At 39.4% G+C, this 26,270-nt stretch overlaps 1 protein-coding gene across 2 annotated transcripts in view; it reads right to left on the bottom strand.

Annotated features, from left to right (window-relative positions):
- SUGCT (succinyl-CoA:glutarate-CoA transferase) overlaps window positions 1-26,270 on the bottom strand; it is a 348,860-nt gene that overhangs the window by 48,335 nt on the left and 274,255 nt on the right. For both annotated transcript variants that reach the window (XM_048297381.1, XM_048297372.1), the window contains exon 13: window positions 1,941-2,004. In XM_048297381.1, coding sequence (XP_048153338.1) covers window positions 1,941-2,004 — 64 coding nt within the window. The remainder of the gene's footprint in view (window positions 1-1,940; window positions 2,005-26,270) is intronic.

Below are 26,270 nucleotides of genomic sequence, written 5' to 3'. Positions count from 1 at the left end.
AGGAAGTTGTCTACTGTAGGCTTTCTTTGCACACTCTTCCCTCTACTCTTCAGATATAGTATTGAGCAGGACAAATCCAGGGTACTTCTGTTACCTATCATCAACAGTGGCCAAACACGCTTTAGTTTTGGGACAGAGTAATGCACTGTCTTTCCAGTGATATCAATAGGTCCATTCTGCTCACAGTGAATGAGTGTTCTTCCCCCTTTCCTCCCCTGTCTCTCCCCTCCTTATCCTTCCATGCCAGGAAAGGAAGGAATTCTACTTTTCCTGCTCAAATATCCAATAATCATTTCAGCCATCTGTTTCAATACAAGAAACTCTTCATAGAAGTCCATCTAAATGGCAAACCATTAGAGACTAAGATGATTTATTTTAGTTTAGTGCAGTGTCACTAGTTTAATAAAATAAAAAATAACTAAGGATTTGGGAAGTACTATGGCTTACCTATGTAAAAACTCACTCTCTTGCCAATACATTCTATCGCTGCTGACAGACATTAGAACATTCCTTTCATCTCTTTCCTCTTCTTGCAGTTTAAGCTATCCCCTTAAGGAGTATTTGCTTTCTCTAAGATAGATTATAAATTGTATGCAACATGAAAACCTTACACACTTCCTCTACCATCTGTAAGGCTTTTATTTCTACTTCTTAAAAAAGAAATAAGTCAAAACCTTTTATTTTTATTTTCATTTTGGGTAAATTAACCAGGATTACTTTTCTCTAAGAAAATTTAAAAAAAAAAAAAAAAAAAAAAAAAAGGATTGCTGTTTCCAGATATGAGCCTCTAAATTAGAGATGCATTTTTTAATACAGTCAACCAAAGATCCAAGTCTAGTGAGACCAAATGTGGAACGCAAACTGTGATAAAGAGCAAATATGGAGCATACACATCCACACACACAAAAACCCCCTCTGTTCATGAAGAAAACATGATCTAATACAGGATTGGTTTCTTTCAAATAATTCTTTTTGCATCCCAGTGTGATTCCGGGATGTGCAAATTAAGAAAAATTTTATGGGTCAAATTCTTCTTAACACTACATATGCTCAAGGCGACCAAAATTGATGACAACTGGATGCTGTGTCAGAGGGTGGAACTGGCAAAGAAAATGACAATGTAAGGAGAAGTTCTTATAAAAATAGACAGGACTTAGTACTTTGAATGAAGGAGGAAGCAATTCTCACTGTGGCTTGGGAGAGAGATAAGCAGAGAGAAGTAGAAAAATTGACCCAATAGCTAATAGATTATCAGATAAGGATCAATTATCAAAACCAAGACAACTGCAAGGATCTGTATGTTCATAATGGCTCTGGTTGAACCTAACCCAATTACATAACTAACTCTGATGGAAGGAAAGCTACACCAGTTCCTGATCCATTCAGAGCTTTAAAGAGGAGAGACTAGTTTATTACTTCTGTATATACTTCTGTGTTCTTTGGAAGTACAAAATATCTATTTAAGACTTCATTATTGCAGAGCTTCATTAAGTCTTCAGTACAAATTTCCTTCCTCTCTTGTCTTCTTTTTTTTTTGTTTGTTTTGGTTTTTTTAGTTTTTGAATTTTTTTTGTTTTTAAAACAGAAATGTCTCTAAAAGAAGCCTGGGTAACTTGCAAAATTGAACGAAATCAAAAACAGATTCACATATTCATGTAGATGATTCAGCAGTAACATTTCTAGCAGTGGGAGTTTGCAACTATTATCAAATCCAGGTTCATGTTTTGTGACAACTGACCGATGGGAACCAGAAGATATTCTGACACATGCTTTAACCCATTTTTCTGCTACTGTAATCACTACAAGCACAAATGTCGGCCTGGTTAAACTTTTATTCATTTGAGTGAAATGTGAAGATGTGTCATGTCCTCAGCTGAGTTCCGGAACCACTCAGGATGTCATGTAGCATTTAATTTAGCAAAAAGGATTAAATATCTAACCTGGAACAGCTATTCTCCCAGCTGTTGGATGATTCATTTCCATCACAAGTCCATTGTGCAGTACCTAGGAAAACAAAACAAAACAAAACAAACCATGCATGTAATATAAAATACAATCAGTTCCTAAACTCATGAGGAAAAAAAGAGATAAACATTATCATGCTCTTTGACAGATTCTCTGAAAATACAAGGAGCTACAACACAAGTAGTTTGCTTAATGTGTAAAATGAAAACTCTGATGTTTGACACTACTTTTTATTTATGCAGCTAAATAAATGCTTCACTAAGACTGCACATGCCTAACATATCTTTAAGCTCTTATAGTCGTCATCAAACATAAGAAACTGAGCTGCAAGCAAGTTACACTTTCAACCACCAACAGAGAACTGGTACCAACACAGAATGACTATTAAAACCTTCACACCCTTTCATATTAACCTGCAATATGTACTAAAGGCCTACACATAAACTATGTTCTCTTGTTTGTTCTGTTAGTTAGTATTGAGCTTGCAACAGATCATACTGGACAATACTGTCTTAAGAGCTTTTACAAACATTTTGGAAAGATTAAATAATTTTGATGTTTTTTCTGTTCTTTTCAGCAGGTATGCCATGCTTCAGCCCTGTGTATATCTATATGGGATGATTATTCATCACAATTTTCAGGTCCTTGTTATTAACCTCAGCCAGAAAACAATGTGCGATATGAAAATTGTCAAGTAACAGAGAAAAAGATATTCATACTAGCAAACTCACTGCTCTTGTTTACATAATTCTTCACCCAAAGCCAATAAACAATATTTGTAATTTCCTTACCTATTATTCTTCCATCCTTGTAACACTGTTACTTTAATCATATAATCAGAATTAAAAAAAAAAAAAGAATAACCACCCACTAGGCAATTATTTTCATATCCAATGTAACAAGTCTAGAATGTCTTGTATCCAATGTATCAGCTATAGAAAATGAAACACGGGAAAAGCCTTTTAAGTGATCATGTAATACATCTACCTAGTCACCTCACACCACGAACAACACTAGCAACCTTGACTATTAATGACAAGTGTTGGTCCAATTAATCTTTAAAACTTCCAGTTAATGAGATGAGAATTTTCTTATGTAGTCTGCACCTTATTCTCTATTTTTATTATTAGAAATTTTTCTCCTGATACACAATCTAAGTATCTGTCTATTTAACATCTTTATTCTTGTCTTTTCCCCAACTGGACACAGAAAACCAATCACTAGCATCTTTATAACATTCTTTTATGTACTGGAAGATTGTAATCACATCCTCCCTCAGTCTCCTCTTTTCTAGACTAAACAAAACTAATTCCTTTAACCAATCTTTCCAGGTCAAATTTTGTGAACCCTTTATCTGTGTAGAATAGCCTGCTTTAAAAATTCCCATTCCTGAACAGGTGGTGTCAAAAGGTCAGCTCTTAGCTTGTGGGGTAAACCTATTTAGCTGACATTTAGAAATCCAGATACTTCCGATAATAGATGCTGGTGGAACAATGTCTGTTCACTGGTCTAATTGTTTGGCAGTATACCAAGTCATTAGTTCTATTTCTCTTTCAGAAGGTTAAAGGCAATTTTGGTAGACTTTCAAGTGAGACATCCAGAATTTTTTTCCAAATAACAGAATTAGAAAATATAATTGCTTGTTTTAGTTCATATTTAGAACCTTTCCAGCCATGCCCTTAGGCAAACAGCATTGAAAGTTTCCTTTCTCCACAACTTACACGAGCTTGCTTTATGCATTTAATTGGTTATTTGAGGCCTGAATGCAAGAAAACACACTAATTCGAACTTGAAATCCACAGCATGCTCAGGTGAATAAGCAGTTCTTTAGACGGCAAATTAAAGGATGTACCTAAAAGTGGCTCCACTTGGTTAAAGAAAAACATACAAATTATCTAGCAGCTACTCAGGGCTCCACAAAAATCATGTTTTTCTCAGTTCTGGGTCTCTGAATTCTTATTCTCATAAGACAGACCTAAATTGCTTTTAAAAGATTTTTTTTTTTTAAATCTTTTTTTGTTAGACTCAAATTCCAGGTCCCTTTTCTTTACAGAATGAACTACAAAACCCCCAAAATATGTTTGAGGATCATTGCTACTCCTTTTAAAAGAATTGCTTAAGATGCAGTCAAGCTTCATTACTATTTTCATTATTGTACAGAGTTGAATTTAACTCTCAGATGTATTCTTTACTCAAAAACACTCAAATATCTATTATTTTTACTTTCTACAGCAATTAAGACTATATTGATATATTCAGTTCTAACTTTTCTTTTGAAGAAAACAATTACCAAGCAATGACTGGTCAACAACTGTGGATTTTTTTTCCCCTGCATCAGCAACACTGTTTAAAATAACTGTGAAATTTCCCATTCCATGCATTCCCAAAGGATTCCCAAAAAGAAATTGAAAAAAAAAAACTTCACCAATTTCTTACGCGCATTCTTAAAAACCATGAAGAAAACATATAAGATTACTGCATTCTAGCCTTGGGAGAATGCTACATTCACATCCTTTATCATCAAAGACAAGGAAAATCAGAGGAAAATTTAAGACATGACTCAAAGGCTTTCTCCTCCATTGTCTTGTACTCCTGAAATGGTCATGATCTTTCTGATGTGGTAGAGCCGTCTATTTCATCTGTATTGACCTGAGCTCATAATAAGGAACTGATGACCCAAGAGAATCGTGTAAAAGATGATGGCTATCAGTAGATAAAATTTTTAGGTTTTTTTCCATATGGCTTATTTTTCAGGGTAGAAATATTATATTATCTGTTACCATTTGAGATTTTCTGTATCAAATAATGTTTGAGAGGAATTTTACAGTGAGATCACTGTAAAAAATCAGAAGCACAGTCTTCAGTCTTTCAGTAAAAATCTTTTAATATGTATCAGGAACAGTGTGGCCAGCAGGACCAGGGAAGTGATTCTTCCTCTGTACTCAGCACTGGTGAAGTCAAACCTTGAGTACTGTGTCCAGTTCTGGGCCCCTCAATTTAGGAAGGACATTGAGTTACTGGAATGAGTCTAGAGAAGGGCAACAAGGCTGGTGAATGATCTGGAGCACAAGCCTTGTGAGGAGCAGCTGAGGGAGCTGAGGTTGTTAACCCTGGAGAAAAGGAGGCTCAGGGGAGACCTTGTCATTCTCTACAACCGCCTGAAAGGAGGCTGCAGCCAGATGAGGGTTGGCCTCTTCTCCCAGGCAACCAGTGACAGGAAAAGAGGACAGTCTCGAGATGCTCCAGTGGAGGTTTAGGTTTTACATTAGGAGGAATTTCTTCAAAGAAAGGGTGATTAGATATTGGAATGGGCTACCCAGGGAGGTGATGGAGTCACTGTCCCTGGAGGTGCGTAAGGAAAGGCTGAACCTGATCTAGTTGACATGGCGGTCTTCAGTCATAGATTGGACTTATGATCTCAGAGGTCTTTCCCAACCTAATTGATTGATTCTGTGATACCATTTTATTTTATTCCAAATACAGACATAATTTCAACTGTGATGACACGTGTAACTAACCACCCATGACAATACAGTTGCCTGTAGAACTGCCAGCAAGGTTTCAAGTCCATTTTACCCAAGCTAAGCTTCTCAAACTGGGACAATCCCTATCAAAGCAGATGCTGGAATCAGAAACATATCAAACCTCCCACCTCCCTCCTTCCCTGATCCATATTTTAAAAGTTCTATTTAATGTGGAGCTATGCACTCAAAATTTGCGTTTTTACAGGTACCACTCTTTCGCAGATTGATCTAAAGATTAGTGAAAAGGATTTTTAGGGCCAAAAAGGAAATGATGTAACCATTTTCTCCATATTTTTGTAGCCACAAGACAGCTGGCTGTTGGTAAATGTAATTACTACTCATGCCTCCAAACCACAGAAAAGTAGTAATAGTTTTCCCTGTACATGCTGAACATAGAGCAAAGGCCATAATCACCCCCTGAAGAAGTAACAGCACTTGTTGTGAAGAAAATGCCATATTGGAATTGCATCCCACATCCTAAAAGAACATATTTTTATTTGAAAAGGGGTAAAGTCATTTGAAATTTGGAAAAGATATTAAACATATACCCATCTGATGCCTGGTTCTGCTTGGTCTTGTATTTCTAGAATGTTGTTGCACAACAGAATGGTTTGCCTGTCAGCATGTTTCCCCTCCACCTTTTCTCCAATGCAGTAATCCCAATATTTTCAAGTTCTGTTGCAAAGTTTGTCTTTTATCACTAATAATTTTACTATTCTTCTTTCCAAACACAGTTTATAATATGCAGGCATCACTTGGAGAAGGCATTAGCTCTCTACTGTATCTAAGTATTGCATTAATGAATCACATATATCTCCACTTACCTGCATCTACCTCTCATATTTGAAGTTTCTCACCATTTCATGAGACAGGACATAATTTAAAGAAAAGTTGCTCTCGTTACAAATTTTTGAATGAATAAAATCTGGCTTTGGTGTTTCTGATTGCCTATAAATGTGCCTCTTTTCTCCCAGTCTCTTATTCTGACACAGTGAACGCTGTATGTTATACTCTCTTAGGTCCCTAGCACCACATCTGTGATACTGTATGAATATACACAGGAAAACCACAGTTCATTGGAATGTCCCTATTCTCTGCTGCTGCTTTCTTCTAGGCCAGTGTCTTACAGACTGTTTCCTTTACCAAACTTGTTCTTTTTTTTGTGCATGTGAGTTGATGGCTTTGACAAAGTCCTTCTTATGTCACAGCTACATAGCTATTTGCTACTGTATGCTGTAGACAAAATTACTTTTTATTGACATCGCTGGGGATGGGGTTTTGAGGCCTGAAGCATATATCTTTATCCTAATCCATGTCACATTATTCAAATACTTCATGCTTTTCTGCTTCGTCTCTTGTTCTGCTACAGAACACCTCACCTAGATTCCCTCTTGATTCTCAGAATTTATTTTCCTTACTTTTTTATCTTTTATCCAAAGAGTTTTTATATCCTCTAGCCTAATACTGGTTCTACAAACTAGCTATTGGATCTTCAACATTGAATTTAAGTTTTACAGTAGCCATGACTTTAATCCAAAAAGGTGCATTCTGACACAGGAGTTAAGAGCTTCTTACCTGCATTCCGCTATGTCACTTAAGTAAAGAATTTCCATTTGCATGCTCTAGAACTAAGTGTTTCAAAAGGCAATCACTGAGAGTGACAAGAAATTGCTCCGCTTATGCTCTAACCCAATGTGACATTTGACCGCCTGAAGGCAGTTGAATTCACCCATTATTGCTACCTCATTAGGCTGAGAGGATTCTTTTATCTCCTTCAACATTTTGGACTCAATATCTGTTTCCTGATCAGAAGGCTCAACAGTGTAGCCCTAATATAGTTGCCCCAGCTCTATGACCTAATTTGTCCTTCCTGTTCAGTTTATAGCAAGTACTACACTTTCCTATTGATTTTTGTCATTCCAACGTTCTTCAGTAATGGCTATTATGTCAAGATCCTTCTTCTTTGCCAAGAATTTCAAGCAACCTTTTTTAATCTTACACAGCTCATGTTGGTATAGAGATATGTACAGGTTTTGTATACATTTGGGGAAGCAGAGAGTTGGCCATGTCATTTTTTATTTAACTTTAAAATTTGACACTGTATTACCTTTCCAGATTTTCTCCTCTTTCAGTTTTCCTGCACATTTGATTCTTGTCCTTTACACCTTTTGTATGACTAACATCACTAACAGATGTCTTAAAATGGTGTGAGCCCTCATATATCAGCTTTTTCTCAACTCCTCCATGAGACCACACTCATTAGTTTCCTGCACCAGCAATGTATTCTTACTACTGTTCTAGACAACTCCTTCCACTGAGGTTCTTTCTCTGCAAAGCTCTGTGTAAGTATCCCAGTGGAGATCCTACTTGTCATCCATTAACTGAAATACCAAAAGTCTGAAATTTTGACACCTGCACATTACACTAAAATTAGACCTCAGTTCAGAAGGGAGCATAAAGTTGGTGAAATTGGATAAGTTTCCAGGATTTTTTAGTGGTTAGTAATACTGGCACAGAATATACCCATAACAGTGACCTCTTCTCAGGCACCCTATGAAAGTCTGTTCTTCACAGACTCACCTTCTTCCACCTGAGAATCTACTCAGTAGACTGTTTCTGGGGGCAATATGACCAGGCAATTAATGTTTTTAGTAATTCAATTTCCTAAATCATCTTTCAAATTCATAATCAAAGTAAGATATGACCTTGATATTGAGAATAGTTCTCATATTAATGTTTTACTTCCCCTAGCACCTCCTGCTACAAAATTAAAAAGTCCTTAGTGCTAAATCAGCCACAGTATAATGCACAAAAGAGACATTAAACAATCCAAAAAGTATTAAACAATGAAAACCATTTCTGACAGAGCAGAAACACCTTTGCCATTGTCTTATCATCAACACATACTTATTTCTGAGAAAAAATACTAAATTTGATTTATACCTCACATTCTAAGTAAATATGAGACAGCTGCTAAATAAGTCTATATAAATCTCCTATGTTTTCATCAGATGTATTGAAAATTAATGAGAGTAAAAGAAGGTACTTTTCTTCTAATAGCAGACCATATTACAGTAAAGAATCAGGTTTTTAACTCTTTTGGATAAGGAAGTATTCCCAAAGGGTTTATTAGCATATGATATGTTTAATACTTGTAACGAATAGCATGGAGATTAAGAGAATATTTATAACTCAGGCCAAAATATACAAAAATGCATGGATACAAGTCTGTATTTAATCTCATAAATACTCTGATTTTCAAGGTTGCAGACCTGACCTTGATTTCAAGAGGCTGTCTGGGTGTTTAAAAATCAAGTTGCTTCCCTCAGAACTATAGTTCCCTGACAACTTCTTGCACCATCAGTCTGGAGACGTGGCAGAGGAAAGAATCTGTCCTAATTTGTAAAAAATACATATATTTTTCAGCTGTGCTTTTTCCCCGAGAACTGATGTGATTGTAAAACCATATTTTGGTGGGTTTGAATGTGTAAACTCACAGAAATATTTTAGCAAAGATGGTTGGCTGTACTGCTATTTGGATACAAGACCTGGCTCATGATGGTAGCAAGATGGGGTGTGGCTGTATTCAAAGCATTGGCTCTGGGATCAAAGAGTCTGTCTCCAGCTGCTGCATAGCTTTCCTAACACTGATAACTCCTTGCTGATCACCTGGTGCTACAGAAACAGATTGATTTTATTATTGCAACAGCCTGAAATACTGACTGGTTTTTTTCCTTCTTTCAGTCAGAATGGCCAGTAATTTTCTGCCAGCAATAGTGTTACAAATCACTGGCTTTTGATAATATTTTTCTACTTTGGATTTTTACAAATACTATATTCAACATTTAAATATTATGTTTGTAGTTTCTCTGAACAAAAAGCATGAGCAAACCTAATTACAAATAATTTTAAAAGATTGAATTGAATGTAAAAATTAAGAAGAGTATTCTGGATTGTACATAGGTTGTATTATTTTGGTGTCCACAATGTCACATTAATGGCTTTAATTCTATTTTATTTCGTTGTGATTTATCTCTTATATCAAACAACAACAAAATAAGTTTCCAGATGTTTTCTTTGTGGAAACTGACTTGTTAATGAAATGCAAGTGTATTTCCTAACTTATTACAGTGTTAATAATCTAGGACTGCCAAGCCTTCAAGCACTGGGTGCCATAAATGGGAGACTGGTGGGGTAAAAATACCAAGAACCTTTCCACTGCCATTGTTTTCATAACAACTCTGAGGATGTTTGTTACGTCATCAGGGATCATATACAGACCTGTCTATGGAGCTGGAGATGATGAAGAGAAAATTCTGATAGGGCACTGGACAACTTAGATTTTTCAGAAGTCACTTTTTGCCGTGTGGTATTGAAATAAGTCACATGCAAATGCAACTCTGGATTGAAAAATGACAGAGATGTTTGTCCATCATGTAAGGGAACTGTTATTGTAAAATGTACAATTTTCAACCAAACTGCACAGTGAACACTACTAAGAGGTGTTACAGAAATAATGTGTTTTCACAGATAGGTATGCATGTTATGGCAAGAATACACTTACAGACAGAAAAGATACCTCAATAGTCAGAAGGCCTCAAAGCTTCACAAATTTTATATCAGGCTAATAGTGAGCATAGGAACCATTAAAAAACAGCATCGTACACTACGCTAAAATATCACTTTATTTCTGATGGTCTTTGGGAGTCTCACTTGTTTCACCAAATACGATGTACATAATCAGTATATATATTCTAACCTTGCACACCACACTAAGTTTCCAAGAGCCTTCTTTTAAGTACTCCATCCATCTTTCCCCTGCCATGTAAGTGTTATGGTTTATTTATACATCATTGTTTCATTAGAGCTGGTCTGTCAGCTCAGAGTACTTAACCCTTCCCAGGACTGCAAAACTTGCTCATCTGCAGAGGAATGCCACTTAACATTGGCACCTGATTGGTATAGTAAAGTACATTCAGATGAGACCATCTCCCTGCAGACCTTCAGTCTACTGCAGGCAGCAATTCACCACACCTCTCCTAAGTGGTTTTTCCTTGCATACTCTTGCACTGACCTTTGTAGCCCTTTAGAAAAGGAACTGTGACTATGGTTTGAAACACAGCATTTTGAATTAAGTCAAAGGAATTCTGTATAGCAACATGTGCAGAAAACACTGACAAACTGTATAGATGCTGTTGAGTGTTGCTAGATGTCCTGGGCAGTCAAAGAAACTTTCATCAACAGAAACTCTGGCACATTGAGATTTTTCCTGATTTATACTCTGCCCTGTTAATATTAGCCTTTGCAACAAACCCATTTAAGATAGAAAACTAACTGTGCCTACACCAAGAAATTGGGATTCAAGAGTGCTAGATGCAAGATGTATATGGAGAAGGTGAAGAGTAAGTTCCCACTTCATATCAGTATCTTCAACTCCTTTCCAGCAGTTCAGTGCTTAACTACTGTTATCCACTTTTCCATCATTAGCATTTAGTTATGAATTTTATTACACAACCATAATATTTCTCTCCAAGCTGTAGTAAAGCAAAAAGAAAGCAAAGCCAGGAAGATATTTCAGGGCTATGAGTGTTCACCCAAAAGAGGTGATTTCTTTCAGAAACAATCCTCGTTAAAAAAAAAACCAAAACATAGTTTAGAAAATACTACATTTCACAGTTATTTAGTCATTGATGTGCATTAGATGCTCTGTAAGAATTTAGCGTGGAAAGCAATTAGTGTGTGAATACTATATGTACAACTGTGAGCAAAAATACAACTCTAGTTTTAAAATATGATGCTTCCAACGAACTTCGCAATACAAGTTGCTAGAGAAGCTGAGGGACCAAGGATGGAAAGGGAAAAAGGACGATACCAAGGACAGATTTTTCCACTTAAAATCTGACACAAATTTGCACAAACACAGGCACTAAATAGTTCACCTGGGTAAATTTGTATCTTCAAACATTGTAATATATTTTGGAAGTTATATTCAACTTTGTCTCTTCAGCGTTGTGTTGAGGATTTCTTCTCTACCTCAGCAGTGACACCTGTTGCATAATATTACATAAGGCTAGGATGTGAAAGCATTAGAAGTGGCACTGACAGTAATGAGGGAAGAGCATTTTCCTAAACATGCAAATGTAAGCAGATGAGCAATGTAATTGGAAAAGCATTTTATACATGTCTACATTCTGAACCATTTCAGGGCCTTCATAATACCATCAATTTGCAACACGTCACTGTATCTGAGTTTAGTTGAACAACCAGAAGAACTCTCTCATGGCAAGCCATAAGCACTATTCTGAAAATTTGCTTTATATGACTTCATATTCTATCTAAGGCTATTCAAGCAGACAATTAGAATGAAGGGCAATCAAACTATAAAAATGTACAGAGGGGTGACATCTAATAAAATGAAATAAAAATATTTTAATAAAAGGAATTTTCATCAGCTTGTAGCTGCTTTGTGAGACTAGCTCCAAGCTTGGTTAAATTTAAGTATAATACAAAAGCATCAAAATTTTATTTTTTGACTCTTCTGATTAAAATGCTACTAGCTTATTATACAGTATGTATTTCCTACAAATGAAAAAATTATTTAATAAACTCCAGTCCTGCAAAAGGGCTCTTCTTCCAGAACTACTTTTGGACACCAAATGTCTTCAAGACCATACTATTCCATGAAGGTCACAAGAAGTTTGTGTAGATAATCCCACTTGAGTATCAAAGCAAGTATCTTCCATACTTTCCAGAAAAAAAAAAAATTCATTGAATAATCCTGTAGCAACAAAATTAAATACAATTTTGCTGGTGAATGAAACCAGCCCATTACTATCACCGTGTGAGATATCCTGAAGTTATTGTCATTTTTCCAGTTGATCACCTGCTGTTCAAGAAAATGGTTGGGAGAGATTAACATTGAAAAATGCTTAATGTTTCAGAACAAAACAGAAAGTAGCGTAATGTTTGATATTTTAAGCTAGTTTGAAAACAGTATTGTACAACAAATCAAGTGTCACATAACTGTAAGTCATATATTTTAGGTGAACATCACAGGATACTTTAAAAAAAAAGAAAGCATTATTTCTCTGTATCTCATTTATATATATCTAAACATTACATACAGAGGAGTGCATAATACTAGAGTTTCTTTTTGTTGTAATTAATTGCTCGAAACACATGTTTGCTCAGGTATTTAATTAGTCTGAAGGTTTTTTCCCCCACTAATCTGCTTATCTGAAGTCAACCAAATGCCGAGCTTAAAAGAGATATTTAAAAGGCAGGTGATAAAAGGCTTTTTATTCCTTAACTGAGGCACATGAATGTTGAGATAAAAATAATAACTGATGTAGGCTGTAAGTCCCAAACCTAGAAGAGTCTAAGTAACTGTTAGAAGTGTTTCTTTAATATTGTGAGTTCCAATTTTGCAGTATTTGGTTTTGTGCCAACCAGAAAACAAAGCAGCAAACAAAGAATGTGGATCAGAAGTCACAAAAATTGACTTACATTAAAGGGAAGATCAAAGGAGGTGACTACTTCTACCTATGCTAAATAAGAGCCATACAACCGGTAAGGATAGAACAGAACAGAACAGCTGGAAGAGACCTACAATGATCATCCAAGTCCCACTGCCTGACTAATACTGTCCCTGCCCGGCTCCGTGGGGTCCCACGTGCACCCACAGATGCACGGGTGGGTTCACTATTATAGTCGGTAGCAAACAGTCAAGAAGGGCATTTGCGTGCGTTCCAGCAGGAGCATTTACTGCTGCTACACTGTCGAAGGTTGCAGAGGTAAATACCAACACGATCCCAAAGCCCACAGTTTTATCCCTGGGCAGGGAAAAGGCAGGACTAGGGAACGGGGACCAATGGGGAAGCTCTGGGGGAGTGACAAGGGGTAGAGGCTGACAGCCAGCCGGGGAATTCAAACTGGGGTAGATTAACATAACAAAACATGCATCGCAGGAGAAGCCTTTTTGGTCACCCTAACATGAAGTGGTTCCTGTGGTACTAGGGACTTGCCTTACTGAGAACTCTCTGTTCCTTTTAATGTATGCTCACCGGCCACCAAACTTGACCATTTCAGGGCTGACCAAAGTTAAAGCATGGCTTTAAGGGTACTGTCCAAATGCCTCTTCAGGACTGACAGGGGCTGGGCATAGACAGGGGAGGCATCAGCCACCTCTCCAGGAAGCCTATTCCAGGTTTTGGCCACCCTCTGGGTTGTTGCAGTGGGGATCCTGCAACACGCATATATCAAACCAGGAGTCCCGTGGAAAGGAAATATATACGGACAGACAGATTCTTGATAGCTGTTTCAGAGAGATGTTTATTTCTCCAGCCGCATGGCCGGAGCTCTGCCCAGGAACTGTTCCAGTCACCGGACCAAGGGTCCGTCTGCCCGCGCAGGGAACACAAACCAACCAATGGGAACGAGGCTGAGCAGGGGCAGGGTAGCCCCGTGTCTGTGCCCTCAGGGCCCCTCTCCCAGGGCTACACGGCGGGGGAGGGACCCCAACACCTCACCCGTTTTATTTTAATAAAAGGAGAATGAAAACAACTGGATAAACATAACAAGAACAGTTTCAAAACAAAACAAGCCACCCTCCTGAGTCTTTAAATGTCCAAACAGATTCTCTGGAACATCTTAGGGCTGACAGAAGGGAGACAGAATTCTCTGAGCATGCTTTGTGGGGAAACTGAGGCAGGAGAGGGTTTAACTTCTTCCCTCCCCCTTTTCATCCCCCACTCGGCATTGGAAAGGGATTTTTGGGGAAACAATTGGCAAAAGCATGGTTTTGTGAGGGAAACCATGGATGAAAAAACGGATTGGGAATACACTGGGGGTAATAGGACATAGAGTAAAAGGGAAAGGTGGGATTAGGAAAGGGAAACTGTAGGGGGGGCTTACAATAGAGATACTGTCTAACATGACTACGATTTTTTGCATATATACTGCCTTTTACAGGAACACCATCAGGCCCAGTGACCTGCGATGCTTGTAACCCTTTTCTCCCTAGTACAATATTAAATTCCACCACCTCTCCATCTCCCAAGCTTGGGATGCATTTTTCAGGGTTATTCTTTTTAATAGCAGTTCTATGCACGAATATGTCTTGCTGGTTGTCACACCTTGTTATAAAACCATAATTTTGCTTAACATTATACCATTTTACTATCCCTAAGGTCTTAGTTGCTATGATCTTTTCCTTTTTCCGAGTGGCTGCTGTTTTCTGTCTCGCTGCGTCTTTGCTGTCTCTTTCGGTCGCTCCCGTGTTGGAATTGTCGGGGCTGCTGGTGCCTGCGCGCTCTTCCCGGGGTCGCGTTCGGGGCCGTGCGGGCCGGGCCGGGCCACGCCGCTCAGTTCTCCGTGCGTCGCCTCCTCTGGTCGCAGCTTCGCTGCCGATGCCGGGCGCTGCACCCACATCTCGGCCGGGCCCCCGAGCGATGACTCCCCCGCGCCCTGCTCCAGCGCGCGTCTCGGCTGGGCGCGGCTCCGTTCCACCGCCATCGCCGCCAGCCGCCGCCCGCGTGCCGCCCCTCTCGGCCGGGCGTTCACGGGGCTCGCTCCACCACGCGCTGCACGGGACCATTCGGGCACCGCCGGGTCCCGCTGCTCCTCGCTCTGCTGCGGACACTGCGGCTTGCGTGGCTCCGCCCGCGCGCGGGAACTGCCTCGCTGCTGCTCGCAGGGCGCTCGGTGCACGTGGCCTGGGCCGCACGGTCCCTGCGCCACGCTTCCCTTCACCAGGACACAGCTGACATTGCTCAACAGTCTCAGTAACTAAATAATATTCACGAAAATATTCTTCCATCGGCATATATTTTGACTCCAATATTAACTGTGTCCAAACGGTTTTCCAAAAGCCCTTGGTAAGAATTAAATCCCAAGAAACATAGAAAAAGTTCTTAAACAACCATGCCAGGAAGTGTTTCAGTTCTTTTTGAGCTTGAATCAAGCTAAAATTTACAAATCGTTGTTCAAGAATCATTTTAAGTTTAAGATAAATGTCCATATGCGGCTCTGAGAGCCAAGAGTCTTCCCACGGTTCCTCCATAGTTTAGATATGGAATAGCAAAGCAAAACCAAGAAGAGGAATCCAAAGTTTCCAGGGTTTACTCACACAAATCAGTCGCTTAGGGATCGGGGATCGTTCTGCTCACAAATCTCCACCATTTGTTGCAGTGGGGATCCTGCAACACGCATATATCAAACCAGGAGTCCCGTGGAAAGGAAATATATATATACGGACAGACAGATTCTTGCTAGCTGTTTCAGAGAGATGTTTATTTCTCCAGCCGCATGGCCGGGGCTCTGCCGAGGAACTGTTCCAGTCACGGGACCAAGGGTCCTTCTGCCCGCGCAGGGAACACAAACCAACCAATGGGAACGAGGCTGAGCAGGGGCAGGAAACCCCGTGCCTGTGCCCTCAGGGCCCCTCTCCCAGGGCTACACGGCGGGGGAGGGACCCCAACACTGGGTAAAGAAGTGTTTCCTCATATCAAGTCCAAACCTCCCCTGATGGGTGCAACTTTGAGCCATTCCCCATGTGACCTGGCACTGAGAGAAGGGAAGGGCTCAGCACATCCCTCTCTACTTCTCCTCCTCAGGAAGCTGTAGGGAGCAGTGAGGTCACCCCTCAGCCTCATCCTCTCCAGACCAGACAAGCCCAGTGCCCTCAGCAGCTCCTCAGAGGACATACCTACCAGTATCAGTGCCCTTCTCTGGATGTATTAGAGTCACAGAAGAGACATTTAAATATTTAAAATATTTAAGCAGTAGTAATAGTAATTGGAGATAAGGAACAATAAGTTATGGAGATGCACTGTTATGTAAACCCATGAAATTTAAATAGCAAAAACTATTTTAATTTTCTGCTGCTAAGATCTACCTGTGTTTTTAGATGGACAGAAATTTTAAGACTAAAACTAAATAAAAAATTAGAAAATGCACTTCATAGAACAACTTTGTCTTATCACAGTACAGAAGAATTCTTCAGTGGCATGATCCACCTCTAGTATCTAGGTTCTGAGATTATGTAAAAGCCCAATATCATAGCATTTCGCTTGAGGACCCAATAATGTCAGAGACCTACTGGAAATCCATTCCCATAAAACTTGTAGCATAATTTCTTCATAAACATAAATAAACTGGATTTACTTAGAGAAACTTTTCTTTTTTCTACAGAACTGGATCTGTATACCTGCAAACATTTTCTCACTCATCCAATACCACCATTTTGTTTAGATAAACAGAAGAAAAAAATTATTCCAACATGTTTTTATCCTTTACTTCAATTGTATATCTGAAGAAATATTCTTTTGGAAAAAACTAAAAGTTCTGGGCTTTTGTTCGTGTATTCCTTAGTTTCCTGAATACAGCTGCCAGTATTCAACAGAAAGCTGGTTTTGAAAGATGATTACTGTTGACCTGACTCAGCCCATCCTCCAATTACAGAAAACCAGAAATTATCAAAACACAGTTGCCATATAAAATTAATTGACAGTTACTACTGATATGGACTGCAATGGAATATGTAGCCTGGTGAATTAGCAAAGACAGTAAAAGGAAGGATTTCTCATTAAAAAAGGAACTCACATTGTGGGATTTCTTCTCTGCTACGCATGTATAAGATGATTTTGGAAATGAACCATATGAGCCCTATTCAATTCACCTACCATTAAACACTTGACTGAGGATTGCAAGATGGTAAACACATTTCCCTCATATAGGCAACAGAGAAAGACACATCCAGAGGGTGATTATGACTCTGATAATTGACTGCAATTATCATTACCATAATTATGACATGACTCCATTAATAATGGAGTGATCTTACAATAAAAATGTAACTACCTCAAATATCTCATGTAAATGCTTGGTTTCGTACTGAGATGTATCCAGGATTGTGTTTATCGATTCTTCACCTGCAAAATGTAGAAAATAATATTTCCACAATTTTTCAGGAGAATAAAAGACACACAGGACTCAAATGGATACAGAAAGGATACAATGTTGGGCTGGTTTCAGTTCAGTGGGCATTAGTCATCTGCCTTCTGATTTACAGCAGCAGAGGTGGAACAGGCTGCCAAAATGAATTCTCACTATATAATAAAATCCTCAGTATTTCTGGGATTCACTGTCACTGCTACCACTGACAGATGTTCCTTATCAGTTGTTTCCTTTTTACATATAGTAGAATATTCACAGGCTTAGAGTCAATACTCTGTGGGTTAAAGGAAAAAGCAGTAATGCATTCAGAAAATGTGCTCTGAGTAAGTGGTAAGTGTCTAAAGTGTTAAAGGACAGATCAGATGTGTGTACAATCCAGTTTTCCCTTTCAGCACTGACAAATGCTCAATCTTCAGTCAAGCTCTGCTTACAGGCAGTTTACAGTTGGGGCTTGCCTGCATTCTCCCTTAATCCATCAACACATACTTGAAGAGAAAAGAGATACTCCATCTCCAGAAGAAATCTGGAGTTTTTTCAAGTAGGTCTCATGGAGATATAGTTTACTTATTCATCTTACATAAACACATCACTCAAGAAGACATCAAAGAAAACAGAGCTGTCATAAATCTGATGCTTGCTTTTTTGTTATTATTATTGCTGAGATATTCAAGGCAATGATGTCTTGGCTGAACTTCATGAAGCTAAATCATGCTAAGCTAGGACCATTTTCAAACTTAAGAAATATGGTACCACTACAAAAAATTATTTAGAAATGTCGCATATATGTAACTGGCACTCAAATGTACAAGATATTTAGGTTATACTTACCTTGTATTTGATTATTAAATTGTAGGTGTTTAATTTTGATTGCAGTCTTTTAAGGAAAAAAAAGTAAATTAGTTAAAATCTAGCCTGCTTTCTCTGAGTTAGCTGCACATTGTGAACCACAGCATAGTCAATGGAGATTGGCTTTTAAAGACCTAAAATGCTTAATTCCTACTGTAAGTAGGTATAATTTTACAAGGAGATCTGTGTTACTGGTGATCTTTGCAAGGAGCTGTGTAACATTACTTGTGGTTGTATGTTGATTAGATAGCAAGAAAACAGATTCTGCTTCTACTGATGCAGACAGCAGTCACAGCAAAGCCTGAAACATGTTGGGAGACTGTTCAGTCAGGTTTTGCATTTTAGCCTGTTAATGACAAATAACAGATGGACATTTATAGTTGTCTCTTGCAAAATTGGAGTAGTAAATACATTTATCTCATTATCATTCATCTAGTTAGGTGTAAGTTCTAAGTGACAGGCTAAATGCATCCTTTAGACATGTAGAATGTGTTCTTTGCACTGCTATGCTAGTGATGTTGAACCAATATGATTTAGTCATGGAAGCTAGCTGCCTGAATCTTTCTCCTGAAACTTTTCTGTTTGCAAAAGCTGTCAGAGTTTGAAACTGGTTTTAAGTTCAGAAACAACTGATAGTTCAAATTTGAAATAAAATAACAGGCTTGAAAATATTTAGTGCTTTAAAACCATCTATTGTATCTTAGAAAATATGTGTAACCACAGAATCGAGATGCAAATAGAGTGAACACAGAAACCCCTCCAGAACTTCTTCTTAGTCCAGTTCTTGTTCTCATAGTAAATTACTTGAAGGAACTCGACAGCAATAAAAGTCTTCTTTTTATACCAGTATAAATGGACAGTTTTATTTTACAAATTTACAAAACACTATTGGTTTTGATGGATTATGGTCCAGAAAAATGTTATTGCTATATTTCGAAATCAGGTATTTATGAGTAAAACACACAACACACAATAGTTCAGCAACCTCATGCTACTGTGCAGTACTGAGATGACTTTAGAAGTGTATTTTTCTTTTGCTCTTTAATGCCAAGATTCGCAAATTAATTTGAGAACAGGAGAACCGTATGTTAAAATTCGATGCTTGTGATCAAATGACAATAGAGATCAGTTAGCTTTCCCTTTAACTTCATAAATATGTCTCCAAAGTGTTTCCCAAAATCATCACAAGGATTAACAAAACCATCTATCACATGTAAAGACAGAAGTCTAGAAATCGGCAATTAAAATTACTATCGATAATGCTACCAAGGAAGAAAAGCGATAAAAAAAAAAGTACTCAAGCTTCAACTCAAAAAGCAATAGCATAATTCACACTTAACACTTAAGAAAAATAATTCTAATTTTAAAAAATTATCCCTATTAACTTTAACTTCCCTTTATTGTGATACTGAATGGAAGCTTCAGAATAGGAGCTTCTATTTTTAACATTTTTCTTAATCTTTGAATATCACTAAAGAAACCCTAAATGCTTCACAATCCTATCTTCTGCTTCTATGCACTGGTATCTCAAAGTAAGAATTCTTTTTAGTTTTACTTGATGATGATGGAAGAATCCTCCTCCCATCACTAGAGATATGACAGCAGACATAGCATTAGGTGCATGGTCCTCATGGCACGAAGTGCTTTTTGGTGTCTTGTTTTAAACTCTGGTCATAATGAAAGGCAAATATGTATGTTGTTTTCTCATCAAGATGTTGGCAATCTGAGTGGAAGAGTTCAACTCCACCATTTCTAAATACACTGGTTGATTAATGGATCCTAGCAGACATAAAATTGTTTCTGGAATACTCTTAAAAATTTCTTGATATTTTTTCTCTTATATACTTGAGATTTTATATATAGCTAACTGTGTATCCTTGTATGCAGTGTTTCAGATACGTAGTTTTATGTACAATGCGCTTTAAAGTTGCATTTCAGCCTTAAAAAAGGATTAGTGGAGCCATCATTCTCAGTATTTGTTCCCTCAGCAATTGGAAAAGTCAATAAAAGATCTGTGTCCTTCTGCAGCACTGAAATGATGAGGTCCGCTGCCAGTGGTTGGCCATGACATGCGGTGTGTGAGCAGCTGGCTCATGGGTCAGGCACGAAGGGTTACAGTGAATGGGGTGACATGAGACTGGAGACCTGCCACTAGTGGGGCTCCATCCTTGGCCCTGTGCTCTTCAACATCTTCATAAATGACCCAGACACAGGACTAGAAAGGATACTAAGTAAGTTGGCTGATGATATTAAATTGGGAGGAGCTATTGACCCTGAAGAGAGACCTGGACAAATTAGAGGGCTGGGAAACTGCAACCATATGAACAAACACAAGTGCTGGATTCTGCACCTCAGATGGGGCAACCCTGAATGTATGGACAGACTGGGAAATGAGAGGCTAGAGGAAAGGGAGGAATGAGAGGCCCCAAGGAAAGGGACCTGGGGTCCTGGTTGATGGCAAATTGGTTATGAGTCAGCAGTGCCTGGCAGCCAGGAGAGCCATCTTTGTCCTGGAGTGCATCAGGCACAGTATTGCCAGTTGGGAAAGGGAGGGGCTTGTCCTGCTCTCCTCTGCACTGGGGCAGCCTCACCTTGAGTGCTAGAGGGAGTTTTGGGTGCCACAATATAAGAAAGATACAAAGCTGTTAGAGAGTATCCAAAGGAGGATATGAAGATAGGGGATGGTGTAGTGGGGAAACCATAAAACCATAAAAGGAGCTTCTGAGGTCATTTATACTTTTTAATTTGGAGAAGAGGAGGCTGAAGGGAGACTTTATAGCAATCTACAGCTTTCTCATGAGGAGAAGCAGAGAGGCAGGCACCTGTAGTGAACCCAAAGAAATGGCAAGAAGTTTTGTCAGGGAGGTGTAGGTTGGATATTAGGAAAAGGTTTTTCACCCAGAGGGTGGTTGGGCACTGGAACAGGCTCCCCAGGGAGCACCAAACTTTACAGAGTTCAAGAAGTGTTTGGACAATGCTCTTGGGCACATGGTGTGACTCTTGGGATGTCCTGTGCAGAGCCAGGACTTGGAGTTTGATGATCCTTGTGGGTCTCTTCCAACTCAAGTTATTCTATGATTCTAACTAAGGTGGCACTCTCTGAGGGACAGAACGAGGATCTAGAAGAAGGGCAGACATCCCCATAACTTCTGATTATGCTTATGCCTGCTGATAGTTTTATGTGCTAACATGATAAGGTCATGTAGAAAGTCTATGGTTGTTCAGGAAATGCTTTCCTCTTAGAAGAGAAGTCTCAAATGACGTAAATCAGGAGGAAAATAATATGAAATTACTTGAACAATAAGCAATGAATACATTATTTCTAAATGTGTTGACATTCAAATATTCTATGAGAAAAAGATCAATTTCAATAAAATAAGTATTTATCACATCACAGTGCTTTGCCTATTTGCTTTGCTGCTTAAGTTAATTTCACTATGGAGAATAAAAATCCTAATTTTGGAAACTTCTGAACAGACAATGTACATACATGCTTTTTAACACTTCTCATTGTTGCAGTGGGGATCCTGCAACACGCATATATCAAACCAGGAGTCCCGTGGAAAGGAAATATATATGGACAGACAGATTCTTGCTAGATGTTTCAGAGATGTTTATTTCTCCAGCCGCATGGCCGGAGCTCTGCCGAGGAACTGTTCCAGTCACGGGACCAAGGGTCCTTCTGCCCGCGCAGGGAACACAAACCAACCAATGGGAACGAGGCTGAGCAGGGGCAGGGAAGCCCCGTGTCTGTGCCTTCAGGGCCCCTCTCCCAGGGCTACACAGCGGGGGAGGGACCCCAACACCTCACCCGTTTTATTTTAATAAAAGGAGAATGAAAACAACTGGATAAACATAACAAGAACAGTTTCAAAACAAAACAAGCCACCCTCCTGAGTCTTTAAATGTCCAAACAGATTCTGTGGAACATCTTAGGGCTGACAGAAGGGAGACAGAACTCTCCAAGCATGCTTTGTGGGGAAACTGAGGCAGGAGAGGGTTTAACTTCTTCCCTCCCCCTTTTCATCCCCCACTCGGCATTGGAAAGGGATTTTTGGGGACACAATTGGCAAAAGCATGGTTTTGTGAGGGAAACCATGGATGAAAAAACGGATTGGGAATACACTGGGGGTAACAGGATATAGGGTAAAAGGGAAAGGTGGGATTAGGAAAGGGAGACTGTAGGGGGGGCTTACAATGGAGATACTGTCTAACATGACTACGATTTTTTGCATATATACTGCCTTTTACAGAAACACCATCAGGCCCAGTGACCTGCGATGCTTGTAACCCTTTTCTCCCTAGTACAATATTAAATTCCACCACCTCTCCATCTCCCAAGCTTGGGATGCATTTTTCAGGGTTATTCTTTTTAATAGCAGTTCTATGCACGAATATGTCTTGCTGGTTGTCACACCTTGTTATAAAACCATAATTTTGCTTAACATTATACCATTTTACTATCCCTAAGGTCTTAGTTACTATGATCTTTTCCTTTTTCCGAGTGGCTGCTGTTTTCTGTCTCGCTGCGTCTTTGCTCTCTCCTTCGGTCGCTCCCGTGTTGGAATTGTCGGGGCTGCTGGTGCCTGCGCGCTCTTCCCGGGGTCGCGTTCGGGGCTGCGCGGGCCGGGCCGGGCCACGCCGCTCAGTTCTCCGTGTGTCGCCTCCCCTGGTCACAGCTTCGCTGCCGCTGCCGGGCGCTGCACCCACGTCTCGGCCGGGCCCCCGAGCGACGACCCCCCCGCGCCCTGCTCCAGCGCGCGTCTCGGCTGGGCACGGCTCCGTTCCACCGCCATTGCCACCAGCCGCTGCCCGCGTGCCGCCCCTCTTGGTCGGGCGTTCCCGGGGCTCGCTCCACCACGCGCTGCACAGGACCGGGCGGGCACTGCCGGGTCCCGCCGCTCCCGCCGCTCCCCGCTCCGCCACTGACACTGCGGCTCGCGTGGCTCCGCCCGCGCACGGGAACTGCCTCGCTGCTGCTCTCAGAGCGCTCGGTGCACGTGGCCTGGGCCGCACGGTCCCTGCGCCAGGCTTCCCTTCGCCAGGACACAGCTGACATTGCTCAACAGTCTCGGTAACTAAATAATATTCACGAAAATATTCTTCCATCGGCATATATTTTGACTCCAGTATTAACTGTGTCCAAACGGTTTTCCAAAAGCCCTTGGTAAGAATTAAATCCCAAGAAACATAGAAAAAGTTCTTAAACAACCATGCCAGGAAGTGTTTCAGTTCTTTTTGAGCTTGAATCAAGCTAAAATTTACAAATCGTTGTTCAAGAATCATTTTAAGTTTAAGATAAATGTCCATATGCGGCTCTGAGAGCCAAGAGTCTTCCCACGGTTCCTCCATAGTTTAGATATGGAATAGCAAAGCAAAACCAAGAAGAGGAATCCAAAGTTTCCAGGGTTTACTCACACAAATCAGTCGCTTAGGGATCGGGGATCGTTCTGCTCACAAATCTCCACCATTTGTTGCAGTGGGGATCCTGCAACACGCATATATCAAACCAGGAGTCCCGTGGAAAGGAAATATATATGGACAGACAGATTCTTGCTAGATGTTTCAGAGATGTTTATTTCTCCAGCCGCATGGCCGGAGCTCTGCCGAGGAACTGTTCCAGTCACGGGACCAAGGGTCCTTCTGCCCGCGCAGGGAACACAAACCAACCAATGGGAACGAGGCTGAGCAGGGGCAGGGAAGCCCCGTGTCTGTGCCCTCAGGGCCCCTCTGCCAGGGCTACACGGCAGGGGAGGGACCCCAACATCTCATTGCCATACACTCATGACAATTTGACTGCAATTCAACTTCTTTATGAAGGACAGTACTTGTGCTAATGGGGCCTAATTAACAAAAACCAGAGTTGACTCTACTATCTCGATTCCATCAACACTTGCAAGGTTTTCTAAAGCACTGAGGAGAGATTTGAATGGAAGGACTAGGAAAGGAGTAAAAAATGAAGCAGGCACATGGTTTTCATTTGGGGTGGAGGGAGACTGTTATGAAATTTACTTGACTGCTGCAGGCAATATTGGAGATTAAATGAAAACTGGCTGAACCTTAGCTTCCAGTTCATAAAGAGCATTCACTCTATAAAGTTTCCTTATAGCACCTTTTTACATAATGAGCTTTAACTAAATTCTGTCAGCACGGAAAGTGGTTCATATGGTTTAAGACGTGTCTTACTTCAGGAATTCAGAAGATTTTCCTTTCAAAGGCAGAGAAGAGCTTTAAAGGATGTCTTGACTTTTGAAGCGGTAGATGTACTTTCCCATTTCTCGTGTTTTCAACTACAGGCATGAAAAAATCTATGGCAGGATGTTGATCTTGTCAGCTGCAATTATCTTTCACCTGATTATTCATATGCTAATTTACATAACTCTCAGCCCTTTGAAAAAGTGTGAATTTTCCCAATAGCTCTACAATTGCTAAGGAAAACAGGAAGGATGGAATGTATAAATTGATGCGGTTTACATTTAATTTTCTTAATTTTCAAGCTTTTCCTTCTGTTCTGGGATCAGAAAAAAAATTATCAATAATGGTCATTTCTGAAAGCTACTTTACTTATCAAAGTGGCTGTTCCTCCTTTTCTTTCTACTTTTTTGACCTTCAAGAACTTTCAGAAGCCTCAATCCAGCAAAAGTAGTAGCTATGAGGAAAAGAACACAAGAAGCATCAAGATTTATCTTCCCTTGTTTTATTTGTTGATGTTGTTTTGAACTAAATTTAGCTCCTAAGCATTTTAAATAAAAACGATAAATGATACTTTGTACAGTTGTGCTTAGAGAGTATGTTGTTTCAGGCACTGTGCAGCCACAAAACCTGTGTTGCCATTCCAACTAGATGCAAAAACTTAACAGACTTAACCATTCAAACACTACTAACAACGTAGTAGTTTTATCCATACACAATGTTCCTGGAAACTCAAACTAGTTATGCTAATCACATGTGCAATTGCAACTGAGTTTGTATTTTCATAACAGAAATTTTAAAATCAGTAGAGTTAAATTCTATTTTTTCTAATGAGATATTGTGGAGATTTTGAAGTCATCTAGAAGAAAGGAAGAGTTTTTGACATTGTCCTTTTGCAAATAGTTCCTTTTTCAAACCACGGTTCAAGCCAAAAGGATAAAAAGAAGGAATTCTGAGGTCAAACGTGGTTGTTCAATTGGAAACTAAGTACTGGTATTCATGTTCTGATAATGTATGTGAATTTCATCTCAAAACATTATTTGAAATTAAAGATAAAAAAGTTCTAAACCATCCTATTCCAAGTGGCTGCAAAGCAATACTGTGCCTCATTCTTCTTTTTCAGATTAATTTATTTAAAGATTTACCAAACAGTTCAGGTTGAAAAATACCATCACCTAGGCAAATCAAGTATTGATTTGAACTTTTCAAAGGATTTTCCTTGTAAGCACTATTCAAATGAAATACTTTATAAAGATTAGGGACTTAATGTCATTTGATCAAGAAATATATTGATGTCTTTAGAAAGGCTATGAAAGGCTATAGAAATGTAAAATACACACAAATGTAAAATTTTATTCATATTTAATCAATACATATGTCATAATCCAGCAGAAGTTAAAACTCTATTTGAACAAAGGAGTTGTACAATGCAAACAGGTGATAAGTGAAAATGGCATCAGCCAAAGAACATGATACTGACGCATGTATTAATTTGTTTATTTATAATTCTGAAACCAGAATTATCCCCTTGAACTCCATACACAATAAACAATTTTTTTGGCATACTAACTCAAAGAGGAAAGAATCAATTTTACAAGTGTAATATAAAATGTGATATTTATACTGTTTTCTGGTTGTAATCAGCACTGTCTGATGTGCAAGTAATTTGCTGAATGCCAAAGACGTTCATGTCTGGCTAACAGTTGTTGGCTGATTTTGCTGAAAGCTGTGTGTCAGAACAAGAATCTGTTTGTGGTAAAATGGTTCGTGCAGGAAGGTAGGCAGCCG

This window comes from Corvus hawaiiensis, chromosome 1, assembly GCF_020740725.1.
Source record: "Corvus hawaiiensis isolate bCorHaw1 chromosome 1, bCorHaw1.pri.cur, whole genome shotgun sequence".
Lineage (NCBI taxonomy): Eukaryota > Metazoa > Chordata > Aves > Passeriformes > Corvidae > Corvus > Corvus hawaiiensis.
Note: the sequence above shows the minus strand (reverse complement) of the source record. Positions and strands in the feature narration are given on the sequence as shown.